Here is a 27617-nt window from a genome sequence, read left to right on the forward strand (position 1 = left end):
TAAATATGCATAAAGGACTATATAATGAAATTGTCAAATTTATGCCAATAGCCATACCTGAATGAAGCTAATCTTTTTGCATCCAAGGTCTCCTATATATGCTGCATGTTAGACTTCTATTAGGCTGAAGTACACCTGTTTAAGCCACATTTCTAAAAACTTCTTTAAAAACAACATTGTCGGTCTCTGCACAGTTATCTTCATCATGACATAAAAGTATCTTAAGACCTCCCCTGTGTGTCACCCTAGATGCTGCAACATAAAGCTGACCGTGGGTGAAAACAAGTTTTTTCAGAATTAATCCAACATTTGCTAATGATTGCCCTTGGCTCTTGTTTATAGTCATCGTGTATGAGACCATTATAGGAAATTGTCTTCGTTGGAACTTAAATGGTATTCGATGATCGGAAGGACTTAGAGTCATCTTAGGAATAAAGACTTTCTGACCTTTGTTCTTTCCGGCACTACCACGTGCTTCTATAATGTGTTTTTCAATCTTGGTGACAACCAAACGTGTTCCATTGCACAATCCTGCTGAGTGGTCAATGTTCCTTAAAAGCATGATAGGAGTTCCAATCTTTAATGTCAGCTCATGATTGGGCACTCCTGAGCATCTAATTGTATTCAGGAATTCAGGTGTGTGAATGGACGCCAATAAGTCGTTGTTAGACTCGGTTGGGCATGCCTTGTCTGAGCTATAGTATGTCTGTGCTTCAGTAGGGTTTAAGCTCATCATGAATTGGTTTATCTCATCAACTATTTGCAATGTTGGTGCAAGTATTGCTCGGTCTTCAATGTGTTCATCAGCAATGGTGCCATCAAACAGTTTTGGATAAGTAACCTTGTAAATTGCCTCAATTGGATCATCCCAATCTTTAACCAGTATGTCATCTGGGATTAGAATCTTCTGACATTGTTCTGTTGGAGTTCCGTGACTACCATCACCAATACCAAGAATCCAATCGGCAAATTCTTTTAACTCAGACGACCTTGTGTTGGAATCACCTGATCTCAATCTCATATTCTTTGTCAATTTCAAGAGCTTCCAATCATTCCAGATGTAAGATGAGTTTATAGTGGCATTAACAATCTCTTGCCGAGTCCTTTTAGGGATCACCGGCAATATCTGTCGAAAATCACCCCCAAAAACAACTGTCTTCCCACCGAATGGCTGGTGAAGACTGTTTGGATTCTTGAATCTTAAGATGTCACGCATTGTCCTATCAAGAGCTTCAATACAGAATCTATTTACCATAGGAGCCTCATCCCAAATGATAAGCTTTGTCTTTATCAACAGCTCGGCCAATGCACTTCCTTGTCTTATATTGCATGTTGAGAATTCATCTAGATTGAGTGGGATTGAAAAACGTGAATGTGTTGTCCTACCCCCAGGTAATAAAAGAGATGCAATACCACTTGATGCAACAGTAAGAACAACTTGTGATTTAGATCTCAATGCAGCTGCTAAAGTCTTCCAAACAAATGTTTTGCCAGTCCCACCATACCCATACAAAAAAAATACTCCACCCTTCCCATTTTGGGCAGCATCCATGACTGTCTTGTAAACAAAATATTGCTCGTCGGTTAGTTGTTGCAAATAGGTGGTATGGTCTAGAGCTAGTTGTCTTTTATCATAGCGGAGCTCATCGGAAATTAACCTATCATTCCATCAGCATGTATTTGACTATATAAAACATTTCAATTCGAATATGTGTTTTGCAAAAATCTGCTATCAGAAATTATACTCTATTTTCTAACTATTGCAAATGAAGAAGAAAAAATATTTAGACTAAACTAACTATTTGAAAGGTAATGTTATTATCTTTAATGGATTGTTCATAAATTATGAGATGACCGTGTAAAAATTCATTGAAAATTGTAAATTTGTTATAATAGAAGTTATATTGACAAATTTACTTATGAAGTTAATGTATATGTATTTTATATAATTAGTTTTGAAAACCATGATAATAAGTTCTTCATTAGAAAAAAATAATATTAGAGATTTGCAATTTATATTTATTATATAATTCAAATAAGTAACTACTTTTGTATCTTCATTTGTAGAATGATATTTTCAGAAAAAGATAAAATTAATTAAATATTATTTAAATAGAATTTTGTAGTTATGTATTTTAACCTGTTCATTCCATCAGCATATAGTTGACTATTCAGTTGGCTTATATCCGGGACTGGCATCGGAGAGAAATCCTGCAGACTCTTATTATATGAGTTAAGTGTTTTCTCAATTTCTATCAACGTCAACTCCTTCAGTTCATCATCGGAAAGGAATAAATCTGTCAAAAAAAAGATCAAATTTGTATGAATGAATCTTGAAGAATAACTTCAGTTACGTAACCAAAAATAAAAATATGAACAAATAATATTCAATTTTATCCTATTTGCTTAGATAAAGCCAACTTATTGAATACACTAATAAATATCCCTCTTATAAGATAAGATTGCATGTCCATTATAGAATCTTGGTTCTATTCATTGAACTGCTAATTATATCCTATAATACACCTAAGTTCAATTATGATTAGCATTGCTACTAAAAACTTCTCGTTTTTTAAATTTTTTATTATACACAATATTCTTACATAGACTAACAAAATTTTTCGAAAAATCCTACAAACACATATGGCACTGTTAACGATGAATTTCGATTTAACATAAATATCAATATATTACTGATATTGACCTTCCATTTAGTTGAAAAATACAAAACCTTATACTGCGACAATAAATTACCTGGGTTATCAAGAAGCCTCCTCTGCCTATGAAGTATGTCATCAGATAATAGATGCCATGTCTTCTGCCATACCTGTTCTGGTGTATCCATTGAATTTGAAAACAACAGCGTGGCAAACAGCTTCCTCAAGTATGTACCCGATCTCCAGTGGCTTGCTTCCACTATTGCATCTATATATTCCTTGTCATCATCTAAGAGGCCACGTCCGTAACATGCATCTTTAAAAGTAGAATGTAAAACACCATCTATAGTACGAATGTCCTCATAAGAAGTTGGACCTCTTACAAAATTGAGCAATAGCCGCATGTAATAACTTTCACCAGATCCTGGAGGTACATAGAAAATCCTACCAATAACAGAATGTGATTTTCTAGGCAACCAAACCCTCTCATGTGGCTTCCATACGAATTTAGTTGGAAGTTCAACATATGTCAGTGCCCTTGCTTCTGCATAATCCTTGTTTGCTTGAAACCATCCTAAAAACATAGATTCCTTTACTGATGCTTTTTCTAACAACATCCTCCAGATTTTCGTGGTCTTTGAATATAACATTCTGTTCATCGGGTAAGTGAAAACCCAATCTCACAACAGATGGATCTCTGTAATGGATGTTAAAACCAAAAATCCTCCATGCTGCTTCACATGGTGATATGTATCTACAATCGTAATACATACTCACCTCATCGTATTCATCTAACTCAGCATCCGCTGTGACACTTCTATAGAAGGAAGCAGTTACACAATCATGACCTTTGTTCACATGTCTATATACTGGATACCCATCATCATCAATAGTTGTGCAATCGACAAAACGCTTAGGAAAATGACGTACACATTTTCCATTATCCATACAAGGTGAATCTTTCCTCGCTAAACCACATGGACCATGCATCATGTGCTTTTCCACTGCTTCAAAGTATTCAGGGTCTAGTTCCTTATCTGGAATCTCAGCAGATATGATCTTGTCAATGTCTTCAGCTGTCGGAAACTTGTCATCCTTATGTAAGAATAATAGTATATGTGCGTGTGGTAGTCCCCGTTTTTGAAATTCGATTGTGTATACAACTGTGTCAACAAAAAGACATAGATAAGCTGAATCCGAGATAATATTTAAATGCATGGACACTGGATTTTTAAACACAATATTTAAAATAATAATTAATCGAATGTAATTTAATTTCATCTCTAGACATACCTGCACAAACCCTGCCAAAAATTTTGTTTGCTCTAATATCTTTAATCATCAAATCCAGCTTTGCCTTGAATGTCCTGCATATTATGTTAGGTCTATCTTCTGCATTTAATTCCCTATTCTTAAGAAAGTCTTCTACCTCGGGCCACTTAGTATTGCATGTGAATGTAATGAATAGGTTTGGATAACCGACAACCTTACATATTGCCATTGCATCCTGGTAATTCTGAATCATATATCTTGGGCCACCTGTGAATGATGATGGTAATATAATACGTTTGCCACGCGATGACGGTGTTGTTTCCCCGGACAAAACTGCTTCCTTTATACCCTTGTACATCTCACATCTGAGTTTTTCCTGATCAAGTCGTATATAATTTAAGCGAGATGATTCGATCATGGAGAACCCATCAACCAAGAATTGCTGGAATAGTCGTCTAGAATATAACAAAGGAGATCCATCAGCTAACCTTTCTTGTATCCTGAATGCAAAGAATTCTCTTAATGAAACCTCTTGTCGCCCTTTGCGAAAGGTATGTCTTCCTTGTAACCATCCTCTCCAAATGGAAATAACAATGGGTATTGTAATCCCAAATAAGCAGGATTGAGTTGATTAATCCTTTGTAACCTTCCACTTTGTGTCTCTACCACAATGTCCCTATCAGTTTTATCTATGTCAAAGTCACCCACAATCAATGCAGCTACCTCATCCGTGTTGGGCAGGTTGTATCGCCTACCATCCTTCCCCTTTTTACCCAAAAGCCTGAGCTTTATTGTATTATTAGGCTCTCTTGCGAGTGAGTCTCTAACCATGCGAAATGCCTTCACCAGTACATTGTTATCATCAAGCATCTGTTTCAATTCTCTAACAATATCTTCATGTATCTCTTTGTGATGTTCACCCCTATTTACAACAAAAGAATTTGTATAACCAGTTTTTAATGGGATCATTGTTATTGAAAAACTCCCAACTGTTACTTCAAATCCTAAATCTATTACATACATAAATAACCTTAAAACTTACCGAATAGCTGCCATGCAATTTTCAATCTCATTCTGAGTATCAAATACATACAGTTGAAAAAATTTTGCAATGTTCCCCTTTGGAGGGATCAGACTACCCATTAGATGATAATTCTCTCCACAAAGGATAAATGTTGGTGGCCCTCTTGCTTGACTTATGCCACGGTCTATCTTTGCACCCATTGATGTAAACTGAAACATGCTATTATAAGCTCTAATGTTATCCCGAAAATGCTTGCTCTTAGGGGTATTGTTGAACAACAAATCATACAACACTCTTGGGGCCTGTTGTAATTGTGGAAGTTGAACATTTCCTCCTTTACAGCATAATGTGAATTTCGGATCTGTTGTGTTGTAACTTTTGTTTGACCTCTCAGCATACCAATAAAGAGCATTGCAATGTTCACATTCATACATTGCATATCCGATATTCACATACTCTGCATATTGATCAACAAAATAAAAAATAGGATTGAGATATTTTTTTCTACCTAAAACTTTCATTTAATATGACTCTATGTTGAATTCAATTAAGTAAGCTCATACCCTTATTTGACCGTTCAGTAGATTTAATGTGTGTGTTAGATCTGTGTGACGCCTTATTGCCTGCATTGTGAAGTTAACTCTTGATAATCAACGGTGCAAAAAGTAACCTAATTAGTTGTAAATTGATTGACTTAAAACTAAGAAACTGAATGGTAAGAACCTAATGTTCGAATAGTGGAAATAAAAAATTATGCAGTTTGTTTAGCAGATCTGTTAGAGTTATAAAACCGCAAATCCCAATAATGCTCCCCTCAACCAACTCATAACATACCACTATTTTGCTTGCAATAGTCTCTGTCGGCTTCTATAGGTCTTTGTCTTGAAGTCCTTACCGAGCCTAACATACAAAGTACCCAACGTGAGTTTTTAATAAATTCATATATTTTGATTTGATTCTGTAATTAAGAACCCCACTTTAAGTAGTAATCCCTAAGAATAAAAATTATTGAAACTCTCTTATAATTTTTTTTGTAGCCCATGTTGCTCCACCTTTGGCAACCACTTTATTTTTTTTCCAACCATTGTACAATTAGTGGTAAACAATAAAGTAGGCCAAACTTTTCTTAAACAATTTTTTTACTTCCTAACTTAACTCAGTTGTCAGATATCTTAGCTGAATAATATTAAATTCTTAATATAATGGACGCGAGGGTGAATATAAATTCTTAATAATGCCTTAAACTAAAAATACTACACTACATACAAAGAGTTCAGCACACCTTGCATGTGTTTGGAGATATCAGGATTCCTTTTTGCGTCCATTAGTTGCCTTCTATACCTTCTAGCATATGTTGTTTGATCTAAACCAAAGGTAATTGATAAGTACACATACACCATACTTAAATTAAAAGAAACCATCTTTACATTTGATTTTAGGAAGAATCATCAAGTGCAATATAATACAATTATCAAGTTGAATATGGTTGTTGTCATAGTATTAGCAACTACATTAATCGCTTGAAGTAGATCAAAATTGTAGATTTATTTCATCAATAATTAAGAGATACGAAATAAATAAATAAACGTACTTAAATAGCCAAAAAAAGTAAGTAATAAGTTTCACCAAATTTTATTTTTAATTGAGTCGCTATACTTTTTTTTCCTTTTATTTGGATCCTTGCACCAATTTTTTTTCTTAATCGGGTCCCTATATAATTAAACTAATTACTATTAAGAGGGACCTAATTGAAAAAAAAAATTTGGTGTAGGGACCCAATTAAAAAAAAATATACGGACCTAATTGAAAATTTTGCGAAACTATAGGACCAACAGAGTAATTAAACCTATTTTTAATTTAAAATATTGGTATAAAATAAAAAGAAATTCTTTATTTTTAATTAAAAAAAGATATATTATTACTTATTTTAAAAAAATATTGAATATGACATATTTCACTTTTTTGATGATCTAATTACATTGACTGAGTTTTATCTATTAAAATTAATGAGGTGATTTTATAGTTAAATGATTGAGAGAGAAGGAGAAAAATAGTTTAGGTTTTATCACAAAATCACTAACTAATATATCCTACAAAACAACACTTGTTTTTTTATACTTATGAATAGTTTAAATTACTTCCCTAAGATTTACTTTTATTCTCTATTCAACAAATTTTAATAGTTTATACACCAAAAAGTTAAAGTAGATAACTATGTATACACTATTTCCCCCAATTATGAAGCACATTATATATAATTAATATTTTTTTCTTTCCGTTTGGGGTTATAATGGTTGATAGGTTGATGCATTTTTTAATTTTTTGCTAAATAACTACTCACTAATCACTGTATACATAGTTTTTATCTATTACAATTTGACATTTTTTTAATGTAATGCTAAGAAAGCAAGAAAATAACATTATTTTATTCTGCTTTAATATTTATATGTGTATTATGTATAACTTTGAATATTATATAATGGTTATAGCTAAAATTATCTAATTAGTGAAGCAAGAATTTTGAAAGTAAAAATAAAAAGGTTTAATATAAACTAAAATAAGTTTAAACTACTGCAAACTAATAATATATTTCCTATCAAATATTTTTTCAATAAAAATTAAATATTCTAGAGTATTAGCAATTCCATTAATTGCTTCACCTGTGAATTAATTATTGATATGGATATGTCTCATTGTGAATCCTAAGTGCAGGGATCATGATGCAACTTTTTTTCAATCACTGTGCATATAACATATAACTGAGATCTTTCAAATAATTATATAATAATTCAAAAAGATTGTGATACCTTTCATCGAAGTCACTTCCATGGTTTGTGTGGTGAATGTGCTTGCAGACTTAGTTCTTGCGAGCAAAAAATTAGGGCCATGTAAAAATTTAGACAACTTCACTTCACCCGTATAGTAGACAACATGATCTAAAGTATTGTATGAACATGGCTTTGTGGTAGTTGTTTTATTATTCGTGATTGTTACCTTCTTGGGTGCGTGAGACTATGGTTTGCTTTCTTTTAGCTAATATGAATGCTCTCTCAATTCTCGCGTGCTGTGCTGCCCCTGTAGAGATCATTTTGTATTTAATATCAATATATATGTCTAGCTGTTTACCTCAATCTACATTAGCTTTGTTATTGCTTGTTTACCTTTTGATGGTGGACTTAGTGGCCATTGGCTTACTGATGAATTCGGTATAGAAATATTTTTCTTAATCTGGTTTTCACTTCTTCCATCACATTGACCTTGATCTTTATTACATCCATCAACTGCATACTCCATTAGATTTTTCTTGTCCTCTACATTGAAAGTTGTTTATATAACTCCTAAAGTGTTTACCTTAGCTTCAACAATCAAACATGTGCACTTTTTAAAGGGAAACAAAAACTACCTCTTGGGTTTATGTATGCCTAGGTTCTTTTGCTGATATTTTCATCATATTGTGTGGATCCATAATCACTCGAGTGTATCAATTCATGTTTAATTTTGGTTTTAAACATGATGGTTCATGTCCACAACTATAAGAATAAGTTGAGTGATTTTTAATTAGATCACATGATAACACCTTATTTAATTACTCATATAATCATAAGATACTAATGAGTTTGTAAATCTAATAAGTCTTAGTTTCTAAAAATTGGTTTTTGAAATTCTATACCGTATTTTTTTATATATATATATATATAAAATTTCATCATGTATTGACTATACAATTTTACTGATTTTTTATAGCATCAACAATCATTCAGCATGCAATCTATCACATCATTGTATCTTTGTTCTTTTAAAACTTAGCTTCACCTTCTAAATTTTTATCATTATTTCTTTACATTACAATATTGCTCCAAGCTAAGATTAGAAAAAATACCATTATATTTAATGATGGGAAGTTTCATTTTCTTAAACCAATTGTTTACCAGTGTATGAGTATTTAATTTATATTTGTGCTTTTCTAAATAGCATAACAACTCACCTCATTATATACCTAATTTCTCTGTATTTTTTAAAATTTCACCATGTGGTATAATCACTTGTATTCTCCACTAATTTTACTATGTGCTAACTAACCTCTCCTATAATCGAAGTTATCTTACTATTCAATTCAATATAACAATAAGCTCCTACTTGGAAAGAAGGCTATTTGTTTGGATATTGCACTATAGAGTATGGTATGTTTACCTTGTTGGGAATGGATGTCCACACACTTCCTTTTCTTAGCTATCTTGGTTGCTCTTTCCATCCTAGCATGCTTTGAGTCATCTAATATCAAAATAACACTTCACAGTCTAACATACATAATCACATAACTCTTCTGGTTCAAAGTCTTTGTTTATGATAATTACCTCTTGATAAAGTCACCTGTGACAGCACAGTAAACCCCAAGAACGGCGAGTCCTCTGTTGTCTGAATGCTGGATTTTTCATTTACGTCTATAGTTTCTGCAACATTAGTTGTTCTAAAACCAATGCTGAAGCTGTTATCTAAAATTCTACGTGGTTGCTCTTCAGCAATTCTTTGAATAGCTGGTACCGATCCTGTATTTTTTGTAATAAATGGCTATAATTAGACCTATATTAGCCAAAAACCATCAACCCCAACAACTTGCTAATATAAAAAATGTTGTTGAAATCTTCTATGATGAAAAGATTTATTTGGTTGATATAAATTATTTCTACACTTATATGAATTTACAGGTTCTTACCTAATCCTGGAATGTCACTTGCTTTTTTCTGTTGAGTTATTTCATTAGCTAAAAAACTACAACCTGTTCTGTTCGTGAAGCTTAACCATTCATTGCTACATAGTTCATTCACCTTCCTCTTATTGTTGAAGCTACAACACCTTTCATCAGCTGCGTAATTAATAAGTGAAAGTTAAGAGTGGATAGTATAAACCGTTTTGACAACGTGAAGATCCCTTTTCATTCCAATTGTAAACCAAAGCCATAAAATCTTTGTCCTTTTATTGTAATTACCCAGTACATCTACAGAAGACTCGCTTAGGGAGTAATCAAAATAAGTGTGAAAACTGAATAGCAAGCTATCTGGTTTCAATAAGTTGTTTGTAAAGTTACCTGGAATATTACTTCTTGTATTGGAATGGACCTCTGAAAGTGGGGACCTTAGTGAGTTCGAAACTGGAGCCTTTTCTTTTGAGGACAGGACATGGTTCTCCTTCTCGTCCAGCTTTGTTGCACCATCCATCCTATCAACATTGAAAAGTTATAACTAAATTATCTTCTGCTGTATTTTAAGTTTCTCCAAACTATGAAGTTACCTTTCGATGCCTGAATAGAGCTTTCTATGGCTCATAATTCTGGTGATGGTGAGATTAAGGGAAAAGCAATGCAGGCGAGAACAGAGGAGATTTTGGCTGAAATTATCATGAGATCTCCTCGCTTATGACTTTCCTTATGTCTTGTAGCCAAGATCCAATATTTGTTGCGGGTTCCTCTTTGTCTTTCTTCTTTTCGAGTTCAACTCGGTTGAATTTTCTGGAAGAAAAGAGACTGTTTCAATTTAGAAGTTGAGCATTTTGGTGCAGCTGAATTTCAGCTCAAAATTCAAAAGTCTTTTGGTGTAGCTGAATTTCAGCTTCATGTGCTAAACGCTTCATCAATCCCGTAAAACCTGGATTCTTGTTTTTTAAATTTTTTTTGGAGCTTTATAAAATAGTCATATGTTACGGGGTTTTCTGTAAAATTCCCTTGGTTTCTTACATAGACAGGCTGGAATATTTAAACTTTTGTAGCTACCAGTTGTTTTTTATTCTCATATATGAATAGGAATTTCCTAATTTATATGGATGGATTTTGGTTCAAATTCCAACTCTTTCTATGTTTGCATTCAGTGCAAACAAATGGTCCAATTGGATTAGGTCGTTGGTATGTAACTAACACGTTTCCTTCTTTTATCCAATTTCATATATTTTCAAATGGTGTTTAGTTGAAGATGTAACTATTTCAAGCTTAATTTTTGTACCAATCCCTTTGAATTTAGCAATTAGAGTCTTAGGTAGAACAGTTCAATGCTTCTTTTAATTTTAGTTAGCCTCAATTATTTTCCAGGAATCTCAACTATGGATTTAATGTTTTCATTGTGGTTTTTGATTGTCTTTGTATCAACTATGTGTACTACCTATAAGAGCCAACTCTAAAAGGACTGAAAAGATGAGAATTTTGATTGATTCAATAGTGCTGTGATTTATTTTAGGCTTAGTTAACCATTTCTGCCATGAAATAGATATAAAGCCTGGCATGCATTAGTAAATAGCTTTTCTACTTCACGTTTGAAGTTGATTATTCTATTTTTTGGTAATTGATTTGTGACAATTGTAGAACAGCAAACAATGAATAAGGGTTTGTCCCTCGTTTATTCATGCCTATCTTTTTAGTGTGGTTGACATTTATACCTAGACTTGTCTAGGATTTGTTAGAATAATTCTTGTTCACATATCCTGTTTGTGTATCACCTACTTGGTTATGTATCCTAATTGCAATTATTTTACTCTGGTAAAGGGGTATCGGCTTCATGCTCATTGATTCTATTCCACTAATCAAAAATTCTGTAGCACTTCATTATGCATGAAATACGTATATATACTATTCATGATATCACTGAAAATATTTATATATGCACAAAACCTGTTAAATACTGATATTTTAAAAATATCCATACTACAACTATCTCAACACTTTTGCCAAACAGGAGACTCTTCGAATCACAAAAATATATGTCCTGGCATACAAAAACAACTCGAAATATTATATGAACATGGTTGTGATGCTTGATAAGATAATGTGTATGTGCTTCTTACCTGTAAATTTCTTCGTTCCATCACACACTGCAAGTTTTGTGACCGTCATAACTTATGCAATATGGTTAACACAATAGATTTATGGGTTCCAGATTATATTGCTAGTGGGTGCATTGGTAAGAGTTTTAAAATTACTTTATGCCAGTTATCTACTTTTAATGATTTGTTTAACTAAAGCCAGGTTAAACCCTATTCTTGTTGCATTAAATTGTGTATTTTCTAATATATAAATATTTTTAAAGGACTATATAATGAAATTATCAAATTTTCCCTTAAAAATAATAATTACGGAGAACAACAAATAAATTTGCATTATATATATGTGATATTCATAATTTATCCGATTCCTAATAGGGTTTAACCTACTACTTCTATTTCACAAGGAGGGGGCTTACCTTACAATATTTCATAATATAAAGATAAATAACTTGTTTACATAGTTAGACGCTAACAACATGAACTACTTTCATTCGAAAAGCATGGGACTTACCTTAAAACATTCATGGTATTAAAAGAAACATAAACTCCTAACAGACTTAGATACTAACTACATAAACTAAATTTGGGAACCATCAACAACTGTGAAATCCTATAGCATACATTTCTATTTTAGGGATTAAGTGATAATTTTAGCTATAAACTAAACCATGAAGAGTCCTTCAGAGTGCAATGTGATTGTTTTCACATTCACATGCTCCTGCCAAGTGCGGTGCACCAAATTCTCCCTTCTTCCTTCCATATACTTGAGTCTTGAAATTAAAACATCCGTACCTTCGATGTCATTAAAACTCTTATGACCACTTCTAGCCTCCATGACTGATATAATGTCCTTGCCAACGAACAATGTTGGAGTGTATGGAAGACCAAATCCGGACACCTTCAACATCTTCTCCCACTCCAGATCATGGTCCCAATTCCTCCTCAACTGCCAAACCATGATCTGTCTTGTGAAGCCGACATTGCGATATGTAACAAAACCGACTCCATCATTGATCTGAGTTAGTGCGTGGTAATCAGATTTGACTTTCATGGGTATCATAGCCTCGTGAAACATCCTCTGGAGGAGATTGAAAGTAATTATTGATGATGCCTCGGTGAGGTTAGCACCTTCCCACCCTATCCAATAAAAAATGCCATCATTGACAACATACTTGGGTCCAATTTTCTGCATGTTTGTTTCAAATGTCCCGGATTGAGTCCAATCCCTTTCAAAAGATGTGTACAAAGACCATGATAGCGTTCTCTGTGAGAAATTCTTCTTCCAGGCATAGAGAATCCTATACTCGATCGTGTCTTCAAGAAAACCAAATGCATAGATCGAAACAGCATGCGCAAGGTGCTTGATAGATTCATCGGATGCATATCGCTTCTTGCCCGTGAGAGGATTCCATATGAGTAACCTGGAATTAAGGCCACCCATTGAGATCCTCAAGCATATATTGCCATGGTCAGAGCTGATGACAGCATAAAAACCAAATTGTTGGTTCTCTGTGGGTACGTTGAATTGCACCTGACTTCCGTCATTGACAAAGGCTCTAACGAACCATAATGAGTTTTGATCACTGGAAGGGTATCCTATCCCTATGATAACACTCCTATTTCGTTCTTTATTTTCTTTGTAGTTTTCCTTCACAAATGTTGGTGTGCATAGTCTAAAGTTTCAAGCTTTGCTTAGGCTCCTGCACTTACCCACTGTCTTGGGGTCTGCCCTCACAAATATTCTCCATAAAAGATCCTCACCAAGATGGGGAAGATGCGTCTTCATGGGAAGAAAGTCACTCATTATTGATATGCAATAGCAGAAGTTTTGAGAAATAGTCTTTAGAGAGAGAGAAATATTTTCGTTTGGTATTCACTGATCTCTTCTTAGCATTGTTTATATAAGCCATTGTGAAGATGATTTTCTTAGACCTTCCTATAGATGTGCTTCAAATTATATAGCAACAATACAATGTGATTCCTTAAAAGATGTATAGGCCAATCTATTTATTGGTTTCCTCCAAAACCATTTATTAGGTCATACTAATGACATACCAGTCATTGTCACATAGAGTATTGTGTGCATGAGTATCTAAAATATAATCGCTTCGATCTCATCGCTCACATAATTTTGCTAACCTTGATGATCAAATTAATGTGTAACATTATAGTAACATCTATTGTTCTCCCCCAATAAAATTAGCTCCCACATAAAGTATGTAACTATGTATACACTCTTCTTTTCCCCCAATTGTAAAGCTCATTATAACAAAATGGCACTTCTTTTTCTTTCTTTTGGTGTTATTGGTGTTTTTAGGGTCGATGCATTTTTTATTTTTTGATAGGTAATTAGTCACCAATAACTATATACATATTACCTATTTATTATAATTTAACATTTTCTTAATATAATTGAAATAAATCAAAACAACTGTCATCATTTTATTTAATTTTATTGTGTATAGTTATATGTAAAAATATTATAATTATATATTATTATAGCACACTTATTCTAAATATTCTAGTATGAATTTAATATCAGAAAGTAAAAAATTAATTATAAAATAAGGTAGTTTCAAATGCTTTAAACTTATTTTAAATTTCCTCTCAAAATTATATTTTTTTAAAGAAATAAGAAATCTAAATTATTAGCAAATTTATTAATCGATTCATCGGTGAAAAGAATAGTAATATGGGTATGTCTCATTGTGATCTGCTTTGCTGTGTGATAACACTTATTAAGTTAAGGTGATCATGTTTATATGGTTTTTTACATCTTGGACCACGAGACCTGATATTTCATATCAATAACCATTTAAAGGCTGTTATTAGTATAAGTTTTGATGAATATTTTTTAGTTTTTGACCAAAAGGTTATAATATTTACAATTTTTAATAATTTGTACGGTTTAGTCTATTATATTATGACAAAGCCATAATTTTTACTTTTTAGAAACCTATAAAATAAGCCTTAAAATTATTAGAATTTATCCAAAGGATATTATCCTATGTCTTTAAAACATTGCATCCATTTTAAAGCTGTGAAATGTCACTTGCTTCTTTCTTAATGTAATTCAAAGAAATTAAAACAAATCTACCATCATTTTATTCAAATTTTTTATAAATAATTTTATCTACATAATATTATAATCGTATATGTATATTTTGACTTTTGAACCACAAATGTTGATATTTCATATTAATTATCATTGAAAGACTGTTATATATTAGTATATACAGCTTTTAACCAAAAGACTATTTTATTTATATTTTCATAGTTTGCACAGGTTTAGTGTATAATATGATGACACAGATATAGTTTCAAGAAAACTGTTATATAAGACTTAGGTTATTATACTATAACCAAAGGATATTATCCTATGTGTCTCTAAAAAGTTGCACTTATTTCAAATCCTGATTGGTAAGACCAGCAAGTTTTACCATATTAGGAAAATGTCCTTGTCATATTTCTGCCAAAGCAATCTTTACTTGATCTACCTTGTTAAGCATTAGATTTTGTACTCCAATCAGTCATTCAAAAAGAAAAACCTATCTTGTATAAGTGTGCAAATAATCTTCATGCTTCTGATTATGGTGGTCGTGTTTTTTATTAAAAAAATATGAGTCAGGAACTATTAAACTTGGGGGTTTAGACATAAACAACTTGGTCAAATCACTTGTTATCACCAGTCTACGAAGACCTATTTTACTTAGGGCTTTGGACATAAACTACTTCTTCGGATCACTTCATATCACCAGTCTACTAAAACATTAAAATTATATGATGGAATATTCTAAAACTGAGTTATGGTTGCCTTATTTGACTAATTAGCAACCTATGGCATTTCTTTAGCTTATCTTTATTACGTAAACGCATATCAAGCTTCTCTATATTGACAAACACCCATTTGGTTAATCTCTCCTTTTGAGCAATCCTAGACATGTATGGGATTTAACTTTTTGTGACTATGAGTCAAGATAGACCACATGTTTTGCTTGTTGAATATTATGATAATCATTTACTAATAGCTTTTATTTATCTAATACATGTTTATGTTCACGGCTATTAATCTGATAATCACTTTAGTAGTAAATAATAGTAAAAGGTGAGTTTTTGTTTATATTAGTCTCATATCAGACATCATATACAAGCATGGACAATTTTTTCACTTCAGTAAGTTAATCTCTTGTATTATATTTTCAAAATAAACAGTTTTAACCATATTTTTTGGGTCTTTGGACACACATAAACTCTATCATGCCACTTTATGATAGTAATTAGATAATACATTATATTTATATAAAAGGCTTCCCTCAATCTTTGAAAAATCACCTTTTTTCCTGTATAAGTGGTCAAACCGTGCAGTTTTTCCCTCATCTTTGCAATAATATCAAGCTTTTATGCAATTATAATTGAAGTTTTGGGTCATATTTCCTTTGGATCTAGCCTTTACTTGTAAACACGCCTAACCATTTTGAGATATGAGTACACTTGCTATATATATTCTTTTTTGATTGTGTTTAAAATCTAATACTACTACCTATCATCTTTGTTATCCATATTTGTCTCTACAGCTATTAGATAAAAAGTTACCCTTCTTTATTCATAAAACGCTTGAACCTCTTTTTAGTCTAAGTCAATCTATCAATGGTACTCAAACACTTATCCCGATGGATATCAACAGTACTCACACTCTTATCCCTATGGCTGCATGTATTCTTTCCATGTGATTTCTATTATTAATTTTTAGCTGGTATCACTATTGCTCCGTAAATTAAGAGATTTGTTCAGGGTGATGTAAAATGGTAATATGTTGTGATACAAATAATTAGTTCAGCTTTTATGTAAAAGAAAAGCCCTTTTAATATGAGTTAGCCATGAGATGCAAGAATTCATCCCAAATTAAAGACCAAATTTTGGAGAATAAAATAAAAATAACATTAAAGTATAAAAAAAAGTTTAATAAAAATTAAAATAAGTAAATAAAAATAAGGTTAAACTAAAATAAAAAGGTTTAATAAAAACTAATATCAAGAGGTTTACTTTATATCTGTCTTTTCTTAGAAAGCTTAACAATTCACCTTATTATATACCTAATTTATGTAAATTATTGAAATTTCACCATGTGATAAAATTACCTATATTCCCCATTAATTTATCTATGTGCTAACTAATCCCTCCTATTTATACTGTGTAGAATCGAAGCTACTTAACTATTTTGTATTTAATCTGATACTGTGTTTATGTGCTAACACATTGCATAGCAAAGATTAGGCTTTTTTAGCTTTTTGCACAATTTTTCTATGGCTATTGTTTCTCTTTAAATTATATGATGGGTTGATAACATTCTGGAAAGCAAGCTTGATTGAACACCATTATATTTACTGATTCAAAATTCAATTTCCTTATACAAATTGGATGCTTGTGTATGAGGAGTAAATTTATATTTGTGCACTTCTAATGACCTTATTATATACCTAATTGTTTAATATATCTTGAAATTTCACCAGGTATATATATTGACTATACAACTTTATTCATATACATGTGTGATATATTTTCCCCTGCTTTGAGGTAATTCTTCTATGTGCTAACTTATCTTTTTTATTTATCCTATACATAAATGAAGCGAGCTTATTATTATATTTAATATAGTGATATCCCTACTGTTTTTAAATGTACCATTCTATTGAAACATGGATTAATATCCTAGATTGAGAATATGTGTTAAAGAACTAAAATAATTTAGGATTTTATATGGAATACCAACACTACTCAATACGAAAATTAAACTCAATGCCAGCAAATATGTAAAATAAAACACAACTCATAGATAGAAATAAATAATGCATTACAAAGCAAATTTTTAGTTTTCTTATATATCGCCATATATAAGATTAACCTACTATAATCATTAGCTGAGCATTTCATATTAGCTCTATTGCTGAAACTGTCCTACAAAATAAGGAAACATAAAAGAAAACAACATTTCAAAGCATTGATCAAACTGAGTCTATTAATGCTAATCTGGATACTCATTCCAAAACCAAAACACCTAATGGTATCCAAACATATACTTTTAAGATCGTCACAGTCAGTTATCACTCTCATTTATTTGAATCCTCTGCCTCTTGCCCGTTTTTCGGCTAAATTTGTTTGTTGAAAAACCAAACTCATCTTCAGTGTCAATATTAACATGCACGGACTGCTTTAGCCCCATGGGAGCTCTTTTTGCAGGTGTTTTGGACTTCAGGCTTGTGACACTGTCTTCGATACCGTCCTGATAACACAAACTCTGATAATTATTAAACTCAGTTCTTTCTTAAAAAATAGGTGAACCAAATTCATAAAAAGTTAGTATAATAACTCACCAAAGATACCATAGATTTAGTATCATTATGCATATTAACCACCACTGCTGATATACCAATCGAGTCACTGCACCCGGTCTCCTACATTGATGCACAGGGGGGGTGCTACTTATAAATTATAATACATGAACTTCACTGAATACAAACTAATCGGATTGTAAATTAAAACTTAAACAAAATACATACAATTAGATTAGCAGAAGCATTGTTTTGTACTGGTTTGGGGTGATTCATCTCCACAATATCTTCATCATCACATATTTTCATCACCGTGTAAACATGGTCATATTGCTTCATGTTCGATGCTTTGACATTTATTTTGAAGAGTAACCGCCTACCCATCATGCTATCCAATGTAGGAGGATAACCTTCTCCATCACTACTCTATTCAGATCCAAGAAAATCCAACATAAGTTAAGATGGCAATACACGTAAGAAAGCTCTGAACTATAATGCATATTTGACTTACTTCCTCATCCTTGATCTGCTCAGCTTGCCTTCCACACAGCTGCGCCGTCTCCCTATCCCACATCAGCAACATGATGCTCCCAGTTCCATCATATACTAATACCTCAACCTTAAACCTGAAACAGATGCTAAGTTAAACTCAGTCCATACTAAAAAACAAAACATGCACTTACTGTACTTAGTTTAAATAACACACCTAACTGATGCACTTGCATGAGTGTGGCCACACTTGCCACACTCATATCTGTTGCCAATTGGAGTTTCTACTTTCTTCGGACACTTTCGACACGATTTATAGAACCAATCATCCTTTCCAGCATTAATTGAAACAATAGTACCAGCAATCCATATAGGTCCTTCCTGAAAACAAATTAACCAAAAAATAACTTATTAGCCAGATTTATTTTTTAATAAGATAGGTTCTGTTATATATTATCTTCACCTGTGAAGAGCTTAGGGCTTCTTCTATTGTCTTGACCACGACGTCTCCATTTTTTATTTCGTCTGCACCAGATCGTGGACCATGCGATGTAACTTGACTTATCCTGGTAGAGTTAGACGGCTTTTCAGAAAGCCTCCTACATATTCTTAAGATTCAGACTTAATAATCTTATTCTTTAAGGTTTTGTTGCATACAAACGAACTGCATATCAAACTAACCTGTTACGAAAATCTTTAACCTCATCCAAATCAGGGTTAATACGTAATTTTGAGACATCAAAATGACTCTGCACTGACGTTTTTCCTGCAACAAATTCAGTTTACAGTGACTCATATGAACATATCATTTTGATGAAAATAATTTCTAACCATAAAAAGCACATAATGATATAGAAATATACCGTTCCACCTACTGGGTTTAAAAAACTGTGCTATAACTATCAATGGCTCAACCCTCCCTTCTTCAAGATATGGAAGTATCTGATCAATCATGTCTCCAAACAACACACAACCAATACTATTGTTTCTGAACAATATTCACAAATATAAGAAGGTTCCTTAGTGATATAATAATTAATGTTTAATAATATATGAACCTGGAATCATATTGTCTTACTCAAGGTCCTCAAGAATGACAGCCAATCTTTTAGCCTCTCTTTCTTTGCTAGTTATGAGTTCTCTTGGATCCTCTTTGCCAACCACTTCCCCTATGACATCTACATCGCATTTGAAGTTGATATGAAACTAAATGACTGACACAACTTGGTTTTATTTTACAATTTATTTGAATATAACTAATAAGGTAAACTCTTACCGATTAGAACTGAATCTTCCAGCTTGTCAGCAGCAAGCAACTCCGGAATGGGCTTAAAGCTAAATGCTTCAAGAGGATAACTTGGTTTAGAAACTGGCTGAACCGTGGTCCTATGTGAAAAACTTAAGGACCATCTATTGTTGGTTGTCTTGGTTTTTTCCTTCTTGTCGACCACAATGAAATGGGTCATGATATACATCTTGAACTCAACAATCTTACCTCTCTATTTTTTGAGTAGAGGTTTAGGGATTGAGGCTTGGATCCTTCCACCCTAAAGATCATACAGGCATAATGTCAAGAAAGTTCAGAAAAAAATTCTACAAACTAATAGAAATATATGAAAGTTTAACAAACTTGCCTGAACATCTTGAAGAACTATCTTTATGCATTGATCTCTTTTTCATTGAATCTATTTGGAACTTCCCAAAGATGAACAACATAAACCTGAAAGTTCCATTCAAGTTTTCTTGCATTCACATCCATTAACATATCAAATATCTCTGCCATTCTTATACGAAATATTTGTTCAAGCAGTTTTTTTGTATATGCTGTGTAAAATTGTTTGTTCAAGCAGTTTATCATGTACTGACTATGGCACCTTTATATAGGGAACTTTAAAATTTTGAACACAAGAAAAGCAGATTTAACCGCGGTTGGCTAGTCCTACTTTATTAACAAATCCAATTCAGTTAGAATAAAGCCACCTGTCAAGCAGCGGAAGCTACCACTTGTCGAATATATGAAGCTACACGTGTCAAACAACCAACTACCCACTACATACTTATTATATATTAATAGAATGGAGAGCTCATATGCTGATGTGGCCTCATACGTTGAGTCTGTGAGTTTATTTGCTTAGGTTGTTATTTTTAAATTTTAAATAATTTGTTTTGGTTGTTATATTTAGGTTGTTATTTTTTAAATTTTAAATTATTTTATTTAGGTTGTTATTTTTTAAATTTTAACACTATTTTTTAAAAAATTGTTGATTCTTTTTAGCATTATTTTTTAAATTTTTGTAGATTTTTTTCAAAAATTATAGCTACATACGTAAATTTAGATATATTTACATTAATTTAGAATTTTTAAAATTGTTAATATATTTATTTACTTTATCTACAAATTTAATTCAAATTTAAATTAAAGTCAATCAAATTTAAAAAATTTTAATTATGAGTCAACTATAAAAGTATATAAGTTATGAGATATGTATAGTACCACAATTCAAAGTACATCAAACCCTTTTTTTACATACATTCAAAATCTAAATTTTTTCTACTTATTCTAATGGCTGGTATCACAAAATCACAGAAATCAATCCTACAATCGACAATTTGTGTATACGTATACGAGTGATATGGTTATAGACACTACCAGGTTACGAAAATTCTTCATTGCCATACTCAATTGAGATGGTTTGATTCGATGAAGATGTGAGTTTTCTACTAATAATTTTATATTTTATTTAAAATTTGTTTGTTTATCCCCAACTAATTGTTCTTTGATTTTTATTTATCAATTCTCGGGAGAAAAAATACACGCCTCGGTTAAGAGGATTCTTATATCTCGATTCGTGAATTTGCTAAAGGAAAGAATATCTTACCAAATTATTTTGGTTTTGAACTCAATGAGGGTAACTTCAAGACTTCACATCATGAGTATGTGGTTAATTTAAACCAACGTATGAATGTGCACAGACTCTCAGAATCGTCAAGTATCCCACGATATGGATTTATTTTTGTGAGTTTTGACACTCTCAATGCTCCTGAGTAAGATTACACCTACTTAGTAGGTAAGTTTATTGTTTTAGAAAAAGTATAATTTATTTATAGATTTATTTATTTTATTGATAATTTTGGCTATGTTTTTTTTTAAACAAACTTATTGACAACAATTTTTTTATTTTAAATCATTTCAAATGTTGTTGGATATTTTGCTGGAATTAAAAATGAGAGAACTCTTGAAAAGAATGGCAATTCTACTAAGTACACTATTATTGAATTAGAATTTGATGATGGGTAATCATATATTTATTTTTATAAATCTAAAAGTTTTAATATTCTCATCTTTTTAAATTGCTATTTTAACTTATTTTTTTCTCTAAGATAGATATTATTTTATTATTATAAAATAAAGTTGTTTCCATAAGAAAGTACAAAAGAAATCGGGTATTCCCAATTATCACCAAATATGATTAGAAGACAAAAAGTTTAAGTAAGAGTAAAGTAAGAATAAAGAGAAATGAGCAGCATTCATCAGGTATGGCTATTGAGTTCACGCACTAAACTGCTGGCTTCTTGCACTATCTCCGGCATTGGGCTTATTAGTTTCTCAAAGACATACCTATTCCTCGCTTTCCAAGTGCTCCAACATAGTGACACGATGAAGAGGATCTTTTGTCTACCTTCGATTTGAGCCGCTGCCCAAGATAAGGCTCGTTGCCACCAATTGATGAAGGTCTCCTCTTCTCTCTGCCATAGGTCAGGGGTTATTAAACTTAGACTCAAGACAGAAGACATTGGAACAAGGCATGAGAAATTGATTCATCTTTCAGCATGCATCTTGGGCAAGTGGCGGGGGTGGAAGCGAACCGGCTATGGATTTGTTGTAAAATCAGAAGCTTTTCATGAAGACTCTTCCATAAGAAAATCTTAATTTTATGAGGTAATTTCAATTCCCAAATACTATTCCATACTCTATTATTTTGTATGTTCTGAGGCCTCAATGAAGTAGGAGAATGAAAGAACTCATAAGCAACTTTGTATCCTGACCCAACTTCATATATACCAGATTTTGTCCAACACCAATTAACTTCATCCTCCTCCTCTTTTGGTTTGATTGAAAAAATTTTATTTCATATATCAACTAGAAAAAATGAGTCAATCAGGTTTCTGTTCCAATTTCTATCAGAATTTAGTAGTGCACTAACATAATACACTTGTAGATTAGGTGGGATTGTGACTGCAGCTTGAGGGAAATTAAAGGATAATGGTGGTGGGAGCCAGAGATCATGGAAGATGCGAACATTAGCACCAGAACCTATTTTCCATAACAAGCCTTTCTCGATCACCTTGCGACCTTCAAGAACACTTCTCCAGCCCCACGACGGTATGCTTCCTATCTCTGCATGTAAGAAATCTGTATATCTGAAATATTTAGCTTTGAACATTCTTGAAAGTGTAGAATTAGGGTATTTCATTAGACGCCAACATTGCTTGCCCAATAAGGCCAAATTTTGTGCCCTTAGGTCTTTGATCCCCTACCCTCCATCTTTCTTCGGTATTGTCATTGTGTCCCATTTAATCCAAACCATTTTTCGTTCTGCGCCTTTTTTACCCCACCAAAATTGCGAGAACATGCTATGAATCTCAGTTAACAGCGTGTTCGGAAGCTTGAAACAAGAGAGTGTGTAAATAGGAATCGCTTCCCCTATCGTTCTCAATAGCGTGTGCCTACCACATGAGGACAATAAACTTCTTTTCCAACCCATAATCCTCTTCTGAATTTTATCCTTGATGGCTCCAAATGTTGCTTTCTTTGATTTCTGAACTATGGAGGGTGGTGCACGAAATTGTGATCATCAACAATGGCGCCAATAGACTTGGAGCTCTCAAACGTGAATCACATTTTGTCACAACTTCGCACAACTAACCAGCAAGTGTACTGGGTCATCCAAGTAATACCTTACGTGAGTAAGGGTCGATCCCACGGAGATTGTTGGTATGAAGCAAGCTATGGTCATCTTGTAAATCTCAGTTAGGCGGATTCAAATGGTTATAATGGTTTTCGAAAATTAAGAGAAATAAAGCATAAAATAAAGATAGAGATACTTATGTAATTCATTGGTGGGAATTTCAGATAAGTGTATAGAGATGCTGTGTTCCTTCTGAATCTCTGCTTTCCTACTGCTTTCATCCAATCATTCTTACTCCTTTCTATGGCAAGCTGTATGCTGGGTTTCACTGTTGTTAATGGATACCTCCCATTCTCTCAGTGAAAATGGTCCAAATGCTCTATCACAGCACGGCTAATCATCTGTCGGTTCTCGATCATGTCGGAATAGAATCCAGTGATTCTTTTGCGTCTGTCACTACGCCCAACACTCGCGAGTTTGAAGCTCGTCACAGTCATTCAATCCTTGAATCCTACTCGGAATACCAGAGACAAGGTTTAGACTTTCTGGATTCTCAAGAATGCTACCAATGGATTCTAGCTTATACCACGAAGATTATGATTAAGGAATCCAAGAGATATGCGCTCGATCTAAGGTAGAACGGGAGTGGTTGTCAAGCACGCGTTCATATGTGAGAATGATGATGAGTGTCACGGATCATCACATTCATCATGTTGAAGGGCAGCGAATATCTTAGAATAAGAATAAGCTTAATTGAATAGAAGAATAATATTAATTGCATTAATACTCGAGGAACAGCAGAGCTCCACACCTTAATCTATGGTGTGTAGAAACTCCACCGTTGAAAATACATAAGTGATCAAGGTCCAGGCATGGCCGAATGCCAGCCCCCAAAGTCTAAGAACTAAACGTCCGAAGATAGATACCAAGATGTCTAATACAATAGTAAGAAGTTCTATTTATATTAAACTAGTTACTAGGGTTTACAGAAATAAGTCTTAGTGCAGAAATCCACTTCCGGGGCCCACTTTGATGTGTGCTTGGGCTGAGCTTGAGCTTTACACGTGCAGAGGCTTCTTTTGGAATTAAACGCCAAGTTGTAACGTGTTTTTGGCGTTTAACTCTGGTTTGTGACGTGTTTCTGGCGTTTTACTCCAGAATGCAGGATGGGACTAACATTGAACGCCAGTTTGCGTCATCTAAACTCGAACAAAGTATAAACCATTATATATTGCTGGAAAGTCCTGGATGTCTACTTTCCAACGCAGTTGAGAGTGCGCCATTTGGAGTTCTGTAGCCCCAGAAAATCCATTTCGAGTGTAGGGAGGTCAGAATCTAACAGCATCTGTAGTCCTTTTTCAGCCTGAATCAGATTTTTGCTCATGTCCCTCAATTTCAGCCAGAAAATACCTGAAATCACAGAAAACACACACAACTCATAGTAAAGTCCATAAATGTGATTTTTTCATAAAAACTAATGAAAACATCCCTAAAAGTAGCTAGATCCTACTAAAAACTACCTAAAAACAATGGCAAAAAGCGTATAAATTATCCGCTCATCAGAGGACAGCCCCAAGTATTTGTCTTAGACTCCAATATGTTCAATATTTAGTGTTTGCGTAATTGCTACTCTATTTTAACTTATTTTATTATGAATATTTTTATTAATATTATTAATAGGTAACAAACGTTTTTATTCAAAACAACATTTTTGAAAAAAAGGCAACGTTTTTTTATTAATATTATTTAAATTTTTTAAAAAATGAGTTCGGATTTATTTTGAAAGAAAGTGTTTAAATCTTTTTTTAAAAATAATTTTAATAGAAAGCATTCTTTCTGTAGTTAGGTTTTTATGAGTTTAAAATAATTAATAAATTAATTATTAATTTTTTTAAATTGTGTTTGATGTTTTAATTTTATTGTTAATTTTTAAATTTTTAAACATTATATATATAATTTGATATTATTTTATAAGTCCATATATGCTTTTACAAAAACTTTCAAATGTTTAAGTTGTGATCTTCTCCTTTTATCCATAACTCTAAGGTTATTTATTTATTTTTTTAATTTAAAGTCTAATCACAATGGATTAAAAATTGAATAAGTATATGTTTAACCTTTTTTATATTATTTTTTTTATTAAACAAGTACCGAATAAAGTTTGGTGTTATTGATGACTCTGATTGTGCATGTTTTGTAGTCTTTGACAAAGAGGCAAAATAAGTTTTGGGAAAAAATTGTGTAGAGATACTTGATACACTTCTATTGGTAAGTTCTAACCAATATTTATTTCTAAAAATATTAGTGAAGATATTTTTATGGTAATTTTTATATTATTTATTATTAATATATTATGTAATATCCTGCAGAATGGAGATCTATCAGATACACCTATATTTTTGCTCAACCTAATTGATAAGACATTTTTCTTCATCGTTGAAGTTCAAATATCTGATAATCCACATTTTCACCTTCTTATAAAGTTAAGAAGATGACTGATAATGTGGACCTCATAAATAAATTCAAAAAGGCTCACCCTATTCAAATTGTGAGTACAGTTATAAGTGTACTTTCTATTAAAAATCAGTTTAGTTTTCTCTTCCTTGGTTATTAGTAGTATCTAATTTATAAATAATAATTAATAACTAATTATAATTTTAGGATGTTGACTATACCGGTAGTTTGCTTCCATCTTCAAAGGCATTCTCAATCATTGAAGGGGAGAAAGTAGAAGGTGCTAAGGTATTTGTTCAAAAAATGAATTTTTTGTTTGTTTGTTTTCTCAAAGTTAGATCTTTATTTTATTCAAAAAATATTATTGAGATAAAATCAAATGTGAGAAGGAAGTCTTTAATTTAACGTAATATTTTGTACAGAATTTGTTGTTTGAATCCTCCAATGAAGTTGCAAACAATGATGAATTCGAAGTGTTGAAAAATGCTATTACACCAACCAAGCGATATCCTCGGAGTCGGAAGATTCGAAAGTGCAAGGAGATACCTCAACTTGCAAGAAGATCAATATTGAGAATGAAACTTGAGAATTTGGATGCACATGTTTTGGAATCCCTTTTAGAGTCTATCTAATAGAATAATGTCAATCATATGTTTGTTTTGGTGAAAACATTGTCTTTTCTTGAGTTATTTTTCTTTTGGTTCTTTTCGATTTTTATGTTTGGAATTTAATTTTTTTAAATATAAATTGAAGTTATTTGGTTATTACTTGTGGTTTTATTTTTAATTCGATTCACACCGTTGATATTCTGTTAATTTCTACTTTATTATTTAATGTCATAAAGTTATAAATTTCTCATAAAGTTATTAATTTTTAACGTGTACTTATTTTAAAAAAATCTAATTATAATTTTTAATTAAAGTATTATGTTTAAAATTTTAAATTTAAATTCAAATATATTTTTTTAAATTTTTAAGTAAACAATTGGGTTTGAGAATATTTTTTAAAACTTTATATAATTTATAAGCTATTATGCTAATTACAAAAGATTATATTAAAGTAAATAGAATTATTAGTCTTATTAAAATGTGAGGTTATTTATACTATGTAAAAGAAAATTTTAATTTGACATTCTTTTATACTGAATTCTGAATTTTGTTTCTAATGTTGTTTCGACAAAATTGAATTAATTTAGAAAATTCTATTTAAAAATTTAAAATTTGTACTAGCTAATTAGGAAACTCTATTTAAAATTTTGAAATTTGAAATTCTAATACTAATTCATAATTAAGTGACTCCTTAATCGTTTTGATTTTTAAATTTAAATTTTTTTACACATTTATAAATTTTCTCTTTACTCAATTTACATTGTTATCTTTTATATTGTTTCTCCACAATAAAAGTACTTTCATTTTTTCTCCCTTTTTAAATATTTTTTCTAAATTTATTTTGATAAAACTAATAAAAAATATTTTTAAATTAACAAATTCCTATATTCTTAATGAACAACGAATGTTTAATTAAAAAATTTTATTTAAAAATTTAAAATTTGCACTAGCTAATTAGAAAACTCTATTTAAAAATTTGAAATTTGAAATTCTAATACTAATTCCTATATTCTTAATCATAAAACTTTTAATGTCTTCTTCAGATCAAGATAAAGGTGAAATGAAGA

At 31.9% G+C, this 27617-nt stretch overlaps 3 protein-coding genes across 3 annotated transcripts; all 3 read right to left on the bottom strand.

Annotated features, from left to right (window-relative positions):
* Positions 1 to 139: 139 nt before the first annotated feature.
* On the bottom strand, positions 140 to 1552 carry LOC107469337 (uncharacterized). Its single transcript, XM_052255584.1, has 2 exons — positions 1050 to 1552; positions 140 to 683 (listed from the first exon to the last, which is right to left on the bottom strand). Exons 1-2 carry the CDS (start codon positions 1550 to 1552, stop codon positions 140 to 142), a joined length of 1047 nt encoding a protein of 348 aa, XP_052111544.1.
* A 101-nt stretch (positions 1553 to 1653) lies between these two features.
* Positions 1654 to 10169, bottom strand: LOC127742858 (uncharacterized). The gene is given in 13 exon segments (XM_052255585.1): positions 1654 to 1684; positions 2141 to 2297; positions 2755 to 3265; positions 3267 to 3820; positions 3951 to 4384; positions 4459 to 4851; positions 4972 to 5410; positions 5517 to 5576; positions 8115 to 8264; positions 9145 to 9225; positions 9309 to 9500; positions 9731 to 9817; positions 10040 to 10169. Coding segments are annotated over 13 exon segments (3219 nt in total).
* Positions 10170 to 22708: 12539 nt separating this feature from the next.
* LOC127742859 (uncharacterized mitochondrial protein AtMg00310-like) lies at positions 22709 to 23344 on the bottom strand. The gene is made up of 2 exons (XM_052255586.1): positions 23118 to 23344; positions 22709 to 23000 (listed from the first exon to the last, which is right to left on the bottom strand). The coding sequence occupies exons 1-2, from the start codon at positions 23342 to 23344 to the stop codon at positions 22709 to 22711; spliced, it is 519 nt and encodes a 172-aa protein (XP_052111546.1).
* Between the last annotated feature and the right edge of the window lie 4273 nt (positions 23345 to 27617).

Source organism: Arachis duranensis, chromosome 10 (assembly GCF_000817695.3).
Source record: "Arachis duranensis cultivar V14167 chromosome 10, aradu.V14167.gnm2.J7QH, whole genome shotgun sequence".
NCBI classification, from domain to species: domain Eukaryota; kingdom Viridiplantae; phylum Streptophyta; class Magnoliopsida; order Fabales; family Fabaceae; genus Arachis; species Arachis duranensis.

Excerpts from the sequence above, each read along its gene's own strand:
- LOC107469337 (XM_052255584.1), bottom strand. The coding sequence starts at position 1,552 with ATGGATGCTGCCCAAAATGGGAAGGGTGGAGTATTTTTTTTGTATGGG. Across the intron at positions 684-1,049 it reads TCATCTTACATCTGGAATGA|ATGCCCAACCGAGTCTAACA; the intron begins TTGGAAGCTCTT and ends CTCAGACAAGGC.
- LOC127742859 (XM_052255586.1), bottom strand. The coding sequence starts at position 23,344 with ATGGGTTGGAAAAGAAGTTTATTGTCCTCATGTGGTAGGCACACGCTA. Across the intron at positions 23,001-23,117 it reads ATACCGAAGAAAGATGGAGG|ATATACAGATTTCTTACATG; the intron begins GTAGGGGATCAA and ends TAAATATTTCAG.